General features: G+C 36.5%; 1 protein-coding gene across 4 annotated transcripts in view; it reads right to left on the reverse strand.

Annotated features, from left to right (window-relative positions):
- Nucleotides 1-14117, reverse strand: part of ERGIC2 (ERGIC and golgi 2) — a 36428-nt gene extending 22311 nt beyond the window's left edge. Inside the window, exons 1-4 of one of the 4 annotated variants that reach the window (XM_004270885.4) lie at nucleotides 14008-14117; nucleotides 4017-4159; nucleotides 2398-2506; nucleotides 457-503 (exon numbers count right to left, since the gene is read on the reverse strand). In XM_004270885.4, coding sequence (XP_004270933.1) covers nucleotides 457-503; nucleotides 2398-2506; nucleotides 4017-4122 — 262 coding nt within the window. In that variant the 5' untranslated portion in view covers nucleotides 4123-4159; nucleotides 14008-14117. Of the gene's footprint in view, nucleotides 1-456; nucleotides 504-2397; nucleotides 2507-4016; nucleotides 4160-6143; nucleotides 6218-14007 lie in introns of those variants that run through there. The other 3 variants (XM_049694226.1, XM_033430162.2, XM_049694227.1) reach the window with 3 other exon arrangements.
- Between the last annotated feature and the right edge of the window lie 231 nt (nucleotides 14118-14348).

A 14348-nucleotide genomic window follows, 5' to 3' on the forward strand; every position in this document is an offset into this window, starting at 1 on the left:
CTTCTACCAGTATAATTAAGTGAAGCCAGCGAAGAAAACAGAAAAGGGTAACATCATCATTAACTCAAAAGATTTGGATCTGTATTTTAATATGCAGAAGTAAAAGTAAAGGGTAGTAAATTGAAACTGTGAAAGAGGATATGTTTCTGAAATGTGGATGTAAAAACCAGTATGCCAAACAAGAAAGAAATAAAGGATATACCTAAACTAGAACTTCGATTTATAAAAATTTCCTCCAATTTTCTTTCATTTTAATTATACTAATGTGAAAGTTAAATCTCTTTATGGAGAAGAAATTTAAAGAATACAAGCTGGGGAGAAAAACAATTTGTATTCTTAAATTAAGATATCATAAAGGAAAAATAAAGTTAAAACAACCAGTGGCTTTTACTTTTTACTAGCAACTGTTTAAACCATAATCTATATATGCAATCATCAGGTTAAACACGTACTTACACTGACACTTCATGGCAACAGTAATATCTATATTGATTCTCAATTTGCTAAAAGACAAAAAGGAAACATTAGAACCTACCAATTGATCAACAAAACATGATCAATATAAATCAACTGATCTATGAAAAACTTGGACTTCATACAGAATAAAATATGTCAATTAGAACTTGGATAGCATTCATATGGGCAAAACAAAGGCACTTTAAAAGTAAAAATCCTATTTTGTAATTATTCCAAAAGTCTTTCTGATTTCACAAGTTTTTAACACAGTATCCTTCATTTTAATGGCAATTCTACAATTAGTAAGTCCAAGCAATTCAGAAAAAAGTATTAACCTCTGTTTACATAAACCTTACGTAGACTATGCCATTAAACAATACAAAACTTTCAAAATCAAAAGTTAGGAATTGAAAGCCTTTCTCTCCTTATTTACCAAATAAATACCAGACATCAGGCATTGTACCTGATGTCCTACCAATACTATCCTCTTTATTCCTTACCATGGACCTATAAAGTAGATAGCTTCAGTTCTACAAATAAGCCAATGGTGTTTACGGCAGTTTAAATAAATGCCTGGCTTAAGACCACATAACTACTGAAGTGGCATATTGGAAACTAGGTCTGTGTGACTCAAGATGAATGTACCCAAATTACCAGGAAAAAAAAAAAAAAAAAACCTGATTCTTAAAGTTTTGCATGGCCTTTTAAAAAGGCTCAACCAATGCCTTATTTTCAAATATTTAGTTCAAATCAAATTAATTTTCAAATATCAGAATCAGTGCCATGAATAACAGAATGAGTACAATCAGGATCAGTCCTGTCCTGCGCTTCCTATCAAAACTTTTTTTCACTCTAATAATTTTCATCCGGTTTCAATAGGGAGTACAGATTTTGAGAACTTCAGAGTCTTAAAGTAGTCTAGAGTTCAAACTGTGTTCCAAATAACCCTGGGGTTTAGGCTCAGATTTATAGGAAGAGGGTGAGGTCAAGCAGACAGGCTTCTGGGCATCCCCGCTACACTTATGTGGTGAACTACATGACTTCATTTAGAAAGAATAAAAATTATTTCATTGGTGTTAAAATAACCAAAATAAGAAAAACAACAAATTCCTTAAAAACTAATGGCATTAAGAATAACACTGATGTTATAGATCAAGAAACTGAGGCCCGAAAGAAGTCAGTTGTATGACTTGCCCAAGGTTACACAGCAACTATTACAAATGTTGACTGACTGAATTCTCACTGACCTGAAGAGGAAAGTACTATAATTAGTATCCCCATTTTACAGAAAAGGAAACTGAAGCACACGCAGAAACAGATTTAGTAAGTTCCCTAAAGTCACATACTTAGTAAATGGCAGAGTTGGGATTGAAATTGAGAAGTAAATGTTTCCTGCTATCTAGTGCAATCTAAGTATTATAAACCTGTTACCTTCAATCAATTAAAAAATCCAAATAATACAAATAAAGTATATTTTGTCTCCTAATTAAGGTACTAATATTTTCAAAGGTTTAAAAGTGATGCTGTTTACCTTAAAATATAGTTTATACACAATTTACAACAATCAAGCTATAAGCATAAACAATGTAACCTTAGACAATTTATTTTCCAGTTCACACAGATCAGTAAGATATTTCAAAATCTAAAGAGTAAACAATTTCAAAACATCAAACAATTTCCGTCATTTCAACATCTAAGGAAAAACATATTCTCCTAACCTTTTTAAACAAATGCATATTCAATCAGAGAACCTTTCTCTTAGAATTTAACCAGTATTCAAATTATTCTAAAATGTTTTACCTAATGCATACAATTAATGAGGATTTTTCAGTACTATTTCTTCAGAATTAAAATAAACCAAGTATAAAAGGTTAGACTTTTTTTTTAATATGTTACCTTCAGAGCAATTTAAATCTAAAGGTATTTCAAAAAAAAAGTTACCTAGAAAAATCCTTGTCTACTTCATATTCATACTTCATCCATGTATCTTGATATACTGAAAATTCCATTATAGTTAATAAAGCCATAGTGGTAAATGCTATTAGAGAAACTGAGAAACCAACAAAAAAGGAAAGAATTAAAACAATTTTTAAAAGGTAAACAGCAGGAAACCATTTTAAGTAAGATTAAAATTAGCAAAGAATACCCTAATATGATTGCCACGTGAATGAATACAATAAAAGGTTTTTCTTAAAATAGTCATTATAAATTTTTTTCTAAAACAGCTCAAAAATGAAGATTTAATGAACACAAACATGAACACAAACATTTGCACTATTGAGAAAGCATTTTATTTCTTCAATACGAAGGACATTTCTCACTAAATAGATTTGTCAAAATTCTACAAATACATAAAACTTTTACCTTGTTATATATAGCAGTGTCACAGATAAGATAAATGATGAAAGTAAGCATAAGTTTCTCAACACAAATTTGAAAGTAGTCCCCTCATAATTAAAAATGCATCCATGCCTATAGTCCAATTAAAAAAAAAAAACTAGCTTAATTTCTTAGATCCTAAGAATCCACAACAATCTGTGTCAGAAACTCAAATAACATCTCCAAATCTAATAAAACTTTCTACTTTGAAAGCTCCTAAGTATTTCACTTCATTTATAAAAGTAAAAGATCTAACAAAAAGAAAAAGCACTATCATATACTATGACAAACTGCACTTAAAATGGATTGTGCATCAAGAACTTGTACTATTTTCATTAACAAAAGTTAATCACAAGAGATTAGAAATAGCAAGCAATTTATTATACATTTTACTAAATGAAATGTCAATCTTATGGGAAGTATATTGTCTTATCAGCTCTTCATGGGGAAAGAAATAATAGTTAATACTGTTATAGTTGCATATTTTTCTGATATATTCATTATTTATTTATTTAACAAATACTACTATCTGTACCAGGCACTGCTCTGAGCATTTTATAAATATTAATTTATTTAATTGCTACTGCAACTCTACCTGGCAAATACTGATATCATCCCCATTTCATGGAAGAAGAAACTAAAGCATAGACAGATTAACTTCCTCAAGATCAAGTATTTAGGAAGGGGCAGAGGTGGAATTTAAATATAGACAGTCTGATTCCAAAGTCTAAGCTCTTAACTATTACCCTATGCTGCCTCTCTTCAGTAATGTGAAATTTAAGAATTTTTATTATCATGTCTAAATTGACTTATTCTTAACCAAAACAGACTGAGGCAGTTTCAACATCATTAAACAACTTCAATTCTATTTACATATAATAATCTTGTTAATATACGTATACATAACTCAAGAGCACCAAAGCAGTAAAACTGGATTAATTTGTTCAGTAATGTTTTAATAAACACTGCTAAATGCATAGACTGCACTGGGTTGGATGCAAAAAAGAATATATATAAGAATAAAATTAAGGCAAATAGTGTGGCATGAGGACAGACCAACTATAAAGTTACTGCACAGTTCATTGATGAGTTCTTTCTCATGGCTACATTTCTGTATGCTCTTGATTGATAACTTAGAAGTTGCACTTACTGAAGGAGTTTTAATTTGAACTGATACTCACCTGTACCCCCACTGGCTGAAGTCTCTACATAGCTGTCAGGAACTTTCGGAAAGGCATCCAACTCTTTCACCAAACTTAAGGTTTTCTTCCGATTCAGTCGCCTCATCTTCAGGAAAACCTTCTTCTTCTTTCATATAGTCATGCTAAGGAATAAAAAATGAATAAATGAATCCTCCAAAAAGATTAAAAGGTTTCTTTTATTTTTAGATAACTGACAAATGTCCTTGGAACAACGTAACATTCTTATTCCTCCTTGAGAAAAAAAGCTTAACACTTATCCACACCTCTTTTTTCTCCACTTCCACCCTGACAAAAAAGTACTAATGACAGGCAATTTACACACACAAACACATTAAATAGCCAAAAAAAGTGAAAATCAATTCAATTACATTTGTAATATTTGAATATACAAATTAAAATAAATAGTTTTTCTCCTATGAAATTAACAAAACATATAAAAATAATACATTCCCATTAATGGATGACAATGAAGTAAAGCAGATATGCTCATACACTGCTAACAAGAACATAAATATTCACCGCTCTTATTCTAAGTAAATTCCTTTTTTAGGAATGTATCCGAAGGAAAATATCTGTGTTGTGCACAAAAATTTGATGAGGATATTTCTTGTATGGCTATTTTTAAATATTGAAGATAGAAACGAACTCCTCGTATCCAATATACAAATTACAGTGAATTAAAAGTTCTAAATCTATGTAAACACTGAAAATCTTATAAAAGAAAACATTTAATGATGTAAGAAAATACTCATAATACATTAAGCAAAGACCAGAAGGCCATATGCCAGTTTTATGGGAGACGGAAAAAGATATATGGGAAACAAACTGAAAGCCTATACACAAAATGTTATAAGTAGATCATGGGAGGATTTTGTCTTCTTTACAAAATTTTGGATTTTCCAAATTATCTGCTTTTATAATAAAAATATTATTTAAAAATTGCTTGCTATTCTCTTTTTGATCAATATGCCAACTACGTCTAAAATATGCTAGCCATAAAAATAACTGAAATCTCAAATATTTATATAATTTTTTTTTTTTTTTGGCGGTATGCGGGCCTCTCACTGTTGTGGTCTCTCCCATTGCGGAGCACAGGCTCCAGACGCGCAGGCTCAGCAGCCATGGCTCACGGGCCCAGCCGCTCTGCAGCATGTGGGATCTTCCCGGACCGGAGCAAGAACCCGTGTCCCAGCATCGGCAGGCGAACTCTCAACCACTGCACCACCAGGGAAGCCCTTTATATAATTTTTTTATATGACTGATTTATATAAATAATATTATAGGTGATACTACAAGCATTACCAGAAATCAAAGTTGTATTGATAAAATCAACACATAACAGAATAAGTTAAATGGTTGAAAAAGTCACTAAAAGAATGTCTCTAGAAGAAAGCAGAAAGACTTGTCTGAAATCTAAGTAGGATTAATACAGAAAGAACGGACCATAGAAAGAGTATTCATGGAGAAAAAAGGAGACTCAGGGAAGTAAAAACTGGTAGTAATCATGAACACTGTCCAAAAGAGAGCAGGACCTAACCAGAGGCACTACTAATCAGTCCATGAAGGAGCCACTGCCCTAAAATGAAGCTAAATGCATTAATGGGTTGATTTCATTTGCCATTATAAATACCCAACTAACTCCCCTTGCTGATTCCATGCTCAAAAGTGGCCTTCAGAATATAATTTTGCATTTCATGTATATGGTTTTCCTAAGGAAAAAAAAGAACATGTAGACAAGAGATGACAGTGTTTGATCCCCATGACAGTTATAAAACTGCTCTTCTCGGGCTTCCCTGGTGGCACAGTGGTTGGGAGTCCGCCTGCTGATGCGGGGGATGCGGGTTCGTGCCCCGGTCCGGGAGGATCCCGCGTGCCGCGAAGCGGCTGGGCCCGTGGGCCATGGCCGCTGGGCCTGCGCGTCCGGAGCCTGTGCTCCGCGACGGGAGAGGCCACAACAGTGAGAGGCCCGCATACTGCAAAAAACAAAAAACAAAAAACAACAAAAAACTGCTCTTCTCATCTGTAAATTAAGCTTCTGAGTGTTTATTAAGCATAAGCCATGTTCCTCAAGTTTGTTCAACTCAGTAATCAAATTTATTTTAGTACGTGCTTAGCAGTAACGGCACCAAGACTGATCCTTCTTCCATCTTTCAATTTATACTCATTCTTTCCTACAGGGGCTAAATAATAAATATGTTCAAGCTGCTTATCTTTAAGACAAAACTCTCCACGTAAGCTCAAGTCCAACTCCAACTACTGTATAGATCTCCAGCTGCATACCTACAGCAAAACTTAAAAGGTATGAGTTGTCCGTATTCATATACTGAGACTACTTCCTCGCCTCTCAACTAAATTTGCTCTCAGCAAGGTTATTAACAACTTGCTTAGTACCAAACCCAACGGACAATTTTTAGCCCTTAATCAATTTTGCTTCTGAGAAAATATATTTTCTCACTCATTCATCACTTCTTTTTCTCCTTGAAACAGTCTCTTAACCTGGCTTAGGTAATACTATACTCCTGATTTTTGTTTTACCTCTAAGATATTCTTTGGCTTATTTTGCGGATTCTTCTTCCTCTCAGAGGGCACTAGGCCCTCCTCCCAACCTCCACGCTTCCCCCAAGTGATCTCCCATCCCTTCCATTTCTATCTACATGTTGATTCCTCTCAAATCTTTATTCCCAGTCCAAATCTTTCTGCAGACATGTGTATCTTTTTGCCTTCTATTACATTTTCATTAGGGCATTCCAGAGACAATTCAGACAAAACAAGTCTAAAAATAAATACTTCACCCTACCAAACCTGTTTCTCCTCCTGTGTCCCTATATTCGTTAATGATGACACATGCACCCAAATGCACAAGCTAGAAACATAAGTTGCATCCTTAGACTTAAACTCTTCCTAAATTTCTCTCAAATCTGTCATTTCTTTTCCAGGCCCATTGAGAAGTTCCTTACTAGGAGCCTAGTCTCAGCTGCCATAATCCATCTTTGCATTGCTTCAATCTTCAATCTTTCAATTCACTCTCCACACTACAATCAATAATATTTTTAATACATAAAACTGATCATATAAATTTTATTTTAAAATATTTTTATAGGTCCCCATTACATTTAAAGAGTTTGGACCCTATCCTAACATGGTTTACAAAGCACTCAAAACACAGGCCCTGCTTACCTCTCTTCAAAATCCAATCCCTCAAAGTCTTAGTTCCAACCATACTAAATCACCTTCTATTCCTTAAACATGCTATTCTCTCTACTATAAATATCCTTCCCCCACTCCCCCACCTCTACATTTGGCTAACTCCTATTTACTCTTCAAGTCTCCGTCTAAATATCTCTCTCAGGGGAAAAAAAAAAAACTTCCATGACCTCAAACATATGAGTTATAGCATGGCCTCCTAGAACACTGTGCCTTTATCACACTATTTATACTTGCTTGTTTAATTTTGTTTTCTCCATTGTAATTTTAGGGCAGGAACCATGTCTAACTTAATCTTTGTATCTCCAATGCACAGCAGGTTACTTGATAAATATTTATGGAAGGAAGGAAAGAAGGAAGGTGGGAAATTTCCCCAGAAAAACTCACGGTAGCACAGCTTTCCAATCAAAACAGTCATACTTAGATAAGTAAATATGTAAAAATATAAGATCTACAAGAAGAATTTTTGTTTTGCTCACTACAGTATATCCCTAGCACCTACAACAGTGGTTGGCACATAGTAGGTATAGCATTGTTGAGCAAATGAATAAAACTGTGAATTTTACTTTCTAAATTTTCTATATTGTAATGAGCTCTATAAATGCTTTCTTGTAAATTACATGTAAGTATAAAGATATGGAAAGCAGCTAGTTTTACCAACCCTGTAACACTTCATATAACCTATCCGGCACTCCTCCCTTAATCATCTAACTAGTGTACTCACTTGGCTCTCTCCCAGCCTCTGGCTTCTTCCATTCCTAGTTTTCACGATTCCAAGGCCTGACCCTGAGGGCATGCATAGGGCACTCTCACTGCCTCTCCCCCATCCCCAGATAGAAAGGTGGACAACAGCAGGCTGTGTCTCACCTTCTGCTAAGACAGCTCTATTCTACAATGGAGCACCTTGCCACTCTGCTGCTGCTCCAGTCCCATTCCTGTTAGCTCAGCATTAACCTACAACCAAAAATTCGTTCCACCTCGAATACTTGCCAATCTACTCTATAGAGCCACTGTTCTGATATGAACAAGTCATCCAATAACTTCCAGTTTTTCTAAAAGCAATCCTTCTACCTGCTCTTTATGAAACATAACGTTCTCCTGGTGGTAATTATCTTTGAATCATACTTCATTTCTGAGACTCACAGGTAAAGAAGTAGCATGTTTTAACATGATATCTCAACCATCTCTTCCCTTTTCAAGTCTATCTTCTAATAATAATAATAAACACACATACTACATTAGAATTATAGCTAACTTTCATATTATGTGCTAGGTATTATTTGAAGCACTTTATATATTAAATTCATTTAATCCTCTAAAGGACTCTACAAAGTAAATACTATTTTTATTCACTTATAGATAAGGAAACTGAGGCACAGACAGTTAAGTATTTTCTTTTTTTTTTTAATAGTTATTTGGTTGCACCGGGTCTTAGTTGTGGCAGGCAGGCTCCTTAGTTGTGGCTCACCAGCTCCTTAGTTGCGGCTCCTGTACTCCTTAGTTGCAGCACACGGACTCCTTGGCATGCAAACTCTTAGTTGCTGCATCCATGTGGGATCTAGTTCCCTGACCAGGGATTGAACCCGGGCCCCCTGCATTGGGAGTGCGGAGTCTTATCCACTGCGCCACCAGGGAAGTCCCCAGTCAAGTATTTTAAAGGCCCACACAGCAGGTGGTAGAAACTGGATTCACTGCCAAGCAGCTTGGCTCCAGAGTCCATACTCCAACCCACAGTGTACACTAACTCACTTCAGCACTTGATTCATCTTCCATTAACACCTGGATATATTTAGAACTTCCTTAATGACTTCAGCACCTGGATCATTCACTGCACTTCTTCCCCATTCCATCACCACCCTATGACACTCAGTCTCGGGCACTCATTCAAAATGATAATCCTTTTACCATGTAAGCCTAACAGATATTCTCCAGTGACTTCCACCTTAATTCTATACAAAGCCACACACGAACAAGGCCATGCTTTGGCTCCTCTTAACTTTTAAAACTGTTCCACCTCTAATATCCAAATCACCAATTTTCCTCTCTGAGCAGAAACAATTATTCTTCCAGCTCTTTAATTTCCTCACTAGGGAAGAATCTACTCTTCATTTTCCCTGTGTTCTCAATCCCTTGGATTCCTCCCAGTCATTCAGTTCCACTGCTCCCATTCCCACTCTATTTGCCTCTCCATCCAGCTCAGTCAGACATTTTCAAAAATGCATTTAGAAAGACCCTAGATCAGTGGTTTCCAGAACCACAGAACTGCCATTCTGTTACAAAAGTTTCTAGTCTGTACCTAAGTGAAAAAAAACAAGGACAATATAGGATTCTTTTTTTAAGTTAAGTTTATTCAGTTTAAAAATCTGTCTTTTATTCTGAGATTATTTCCTTCCTTTTTTTTAATGTGTCAAATGTCCTTTCTTTTATGAAATGATAAAATTAGATAGAAAGTTTTTTGTTTGTTTTTGGATATCTTTCTTTAATAAAATTAAAAACTGCAATTCTAGGGCTTCCCTGGTGGCGCAGTGGTTGAGAGTCCGCCTGCCAATGCAGGGGACACAGGTTCGTGCCCCAGTCCGGAAAGATCCCACATGCTGCGGAGCGGCTAGGCCCGTGAGCCACGGCCGCTGAGCCTGTGCGTTCGCAGCCTGTGCTCACCAACGGGAGAGGCCACAACAGTGAGAGGCCCGTGTACCGCAAAAAAAAAAAAAAAACAAAAAAAACAAAAAAACTGCAATTCTATATCAGTCCTTAAGTCCAGTCCCTTTCCCTGATTTTTTCTATACATTTTTTTGTACTGGTTAACAAAATTTAGGAGCCATTATGCTAGATTCCTTTGCCCATTGGTTGGTGATGCTCTTCATACTTTGACAATCTCCAGTCCAGTATCATATCTTCAATTTCTCTCCTGAACTGTTGTGTATACTAAAAAATAAAACAAGCAAATTCCAGGAAGTCACTGATAACAACTGAGACTAAGACAATGCTTTGAAAAACTGCATAAGAAATAAGAAACCACCTTTCATGCTGGAACACAGAGACACATTATCAACACTCAATCTAAGAAATGTCAAACAGCTAGTATTTCATCATCTGTGTCCACGTGAATATAATGAAACTATCAGATGCTTTGCCAAAATTACAATATAGAATTCATGACACTTCTATGGTCTGCTGAATTAAGTTTAATTACTTCTTCAATCAAAAATGGAGACATAATTTATCTTCTGCTACCCACACTTTATGAGCTAACTTCTATTTTTAATGTATATTTAACAATATGAGAAATATTTAATTGGTTAATACACATGGCCATTGTTGTGAGTTGAACTATGTCTCCCAAAAGGATACTTTTAGGTCCTCACCCCTGGTATCTGTGAATGGGTCTTATTTGGAAATATTTGGGTTTTTAAAGATGTTAAGAGACCATACTGCATTAAGGTGGCCCAAAATCCAATGACTGGTGCCCTTTTAACAAGGCCATGTGAGAATACACAGACACACAGGGGAGAATGCCATGTGAAGACAGGCAGAGATTAGAGTGATGTATCTACAAGCCAAGGAGCCAAGGATTGCCCAGATGCTAGAAGAGACAAGGAAGGTTTCTTTCCTAGAGCTGTCAGAGGGAGTATGGCCCTGCTGACACCTTGATTTCAGTCTGGTAGTCTCCCAAACTGTAAGAGAACAAATTTCTAGTTTTTAAAGCCATCCAGTTGGTAATTTGTTATGGCAGTCCTATGAAACTAACACAAGCCATTAATAACAATGAGAAAGGAGATGGAACAAATATTATCCAGGCTATCACTGAACTTCAGAAACGAAAAGCAAAACTATGACTTATATGTAATTTTAAACTACTTGACAATATTGCATTAGAATACAATAAATTTTATGAAAGATAACTTAGTTTCACTTTACAAACACTAGATATCAAAAAAGTACTCATTCTTTTTACTTTAAAACTTTTTACAACAGAGTTAAATTTTGTTTTTAAAACTATTTACACTAACATAATTCAAACAAATCTAATAAACTTCCAAGTGATTTAAAAAAAAAAAAAAGGTTTACTTGGAAGCCAAGTAAGATGGTATAAATGTGAGTTTTTTGTGATCAAAAACACTTGGGGGACTTCTAGGCACTTACCAGCTATGTGATGAATTTGAAAAGATCCTCAACTTCTCAGAATTCTCTTTTATAATTTTGTTTTAAAAGGAGGGAGGGAGACATAATGGTTACCTCACAGTTTTTAATCAAGATAAAAATGAGTCATTTGATAAATATCTGTTTCTAATTCTCAAAAGAAATGCAAAGACTTGTAGGATATTTGAGGTTTATGTTAAAGTCTTTAGGAAGGTGGGAAAGTGAAGTTAGGTGATAATAACATGAATAGACTGAGGATTATACAAATTGATAGAATGAAAGTTAAAAGAAGAGACTATAGAGTGATGGCAACACAACAATTTGTAAGTACCTAGTAGCAAGATGAAGCAAAGACAAACATCCTCCTCCTCAAAGAATGGTTTGACTACAGTAACTACTCAATAAAAGCATACAAAACTGATTTAAATTAATTGAATTAAACAAGTAAGGAAAGTGTGAGGAAAAGGTCAGAGACACATGAAATTATATATATATATATATATATATATATATATATATATATATTTTTTTTTTTTTTTTTTTTTTTTTTTTTTTGGCTGTACGTGGGCCTCTCACTGTTGTGGTCTCTCCCGTTGCGGAGCACAGGCTCCGGACGCAGAGGCTCAGCGGCCATGGCTCACGGGCCCAGCTGCTCCGGGGCATGTGGGATCTTCCTGGACCGGGGCACGAACCCGTGTCCCCTGCATCGGCAGGTGGACTCTCAACCACTGGGCCACCAGGGAAGCCCACATGAAATATATTGACAACAGAATGAAGGTCCCCAAAAGCAAGGAGAATGGGTTAACAAGGCACCTAGGGCAGAAATGACCTAGAACTGACCTAGACTTAAGTAAGACTGCATGGAGTAGTAGAAAGAGGAATCTGTACCTTAGTAATTAAGAGAGGATAACGGCTTAAGAAAGCAAGCAATTGGAAGATGGAGTTTAAGGACATTTTAACCATATAGACTGAAGAGTTTAATCAATTTTGGAATCCAAGAAATTACTTATAAAAGCATCTTCTTCAGGCTATATTTTGACTAAGAACAAAGGCAACATTTTGTGAGTAGGTATAGAAGTTAGAAAACAAAAATTTAAAAATAACAAGAGCTAACATTTAATGAAAGTTAACTGTATGTCAGGCATTGTTCTAGGTGCTTTGTATGTTTTAGCTCACTTGATCATCACCACTCACTTTCTGAGTTGTATTATTATTATTCCCATTTTGCAGATAAGGAAACTAAGACAGAAAGAGGTTAATTTACCCATCATGACATTAAGAGGCAGAATCAGAATAAATATAGAAAAACTGTTGAATAGGATTTGGAGCATGCACAGACTGCCTAAAGAGTAACTTCTATTAAAAATGTTTCACTATTTCTTCCAATTAAATGACTAATCCTCAAAGAAATTTATTATTTTTTCTAATTCTTTTTTGATGCTGTTGTTTCAAACTAGTACTGATTTCCTCTGAGACTTTCAAGCTTGATATATTTTTATGATTTGTACCCTCAAACAATTACAGCAGTCAGTTGTCATCATCATCAAAAAGAAAGAAATTCCGCCCCACGTTCTCCCCCCGAAGAAAACCATGAAATTTTTTTTTCATGTTTTTCCTCTAAGAGAACTGGAATAATTGCATCAATTTGGAAATATCAATAAACATATTAAGTAAACAAACATAAGTCCTGAATTCTTCAGTGAACAAGCCTAATTCATTTCTTTATAATGGCTGTACACTAGAGTTCAATGAAATACCTAAGTACAACTGCAAACAAATAAATAAATCCCGTTTTTAACTGTATCTTTATCTGCTTCTGTATCTTCATCTTTAACTGATTCTGAAAGCCAGTCTTGCATCATTTTAACCGGTATTTTGTAACTTTGTGTTGTCTCGAGGGCACTAAATCCTAAATATAAAAGTTACTGGAACGTGTTTTCTCAAACAATGACCTATTAATTCTATGTACTACCAATACCCAAAGCTATTCTCTACCACGAGCTGACATGTTATCTAACAAGGGCTTCTTAACTCTTCAAGGGTTTCAGAAAAGTAGTGACACTCGGACCTGTCTCTCCTACAGCATCTCACCCTGCCCTGCCCCTTTCTCAATTTCTTAAGCGGCGTGCGAACCTCCCAAGGCGAGGCCAAGACCTCGTTCTTTCTTAGAGAGCACAACTTGCTGCGAAGAATTTGGTATCTGAAATGGGGATGGGAGCCAGACACCCGGGACGATCGGGACACCATCAGGCTGGTCTTCACAACGCGGGACCCTCCGCCCCTGCGAACGGGAGGAGCACCGGGGCACGGGGCACTGTGAGAAGCAATGGGCCAGGGTCAGCAGCTATGGGGACGCAGCTAAACTCCTTCAAGTTGGAAGACAGCGGAGAGACATTGGACCAGGAAAAGGGGAGCTTCCAGGCGCAGCGCTGCCCAGGGTCCTGCCAGTAACGACCCCGGGGAAGGTAAGTAGACCGGCTCCCCGGTCCGGCCCGCTCTCCGGAAGAGAGAAACTAAGACAGGAGCTAACGCTATGACGGGCTCTCACCCCTTTAACCACATTCATGCCCTGAACAGCCCTGGAACAAACGAGAAAACAGCACCCGGCGAGGTTTCAGTATTTTACCTTGTGCTACGGTCCCAGCCGACCGCCATGTTTCACAGAAGCCCGGTCGCCCGGGCTCCCGTTTACCCGGAAATATCGCGAGAACAAAAGCGACTACCGCCGTGGAAAACGTCAGCGGGGGGGTGGGGGGGCGGGGAAACGGTGTAGAGTTCTCGCGATATTCCTTTCGCTGACGAAGTGCTTTGTGAATCAAGAGGTGTGAGCCAAGTTAAGGGGGCTCGGCTAAGAAGAATGGAGGTTTAAACTTATTTCACTTGTGACCACGTGGCTAGCAAGGAATTAACTTCTCCAAGGAGAGCTTTGTTACCTACCAACGGATACTTAGAGAACACAGAAAGAAT

Source organism: Orcinus orca, chromosome 11 (assembly GCF_937001465.1).
Source record: "Orcinus orca chromosome 11, mOrcOrc1.1, whole genome shotgun sequence".
NCBI classification, from domain to species: Eukaryota; Metazoa; Chordata; class Mammalia; order Artiodactyla; family Delphinidae; genus Orcinus; species Orcinus orca.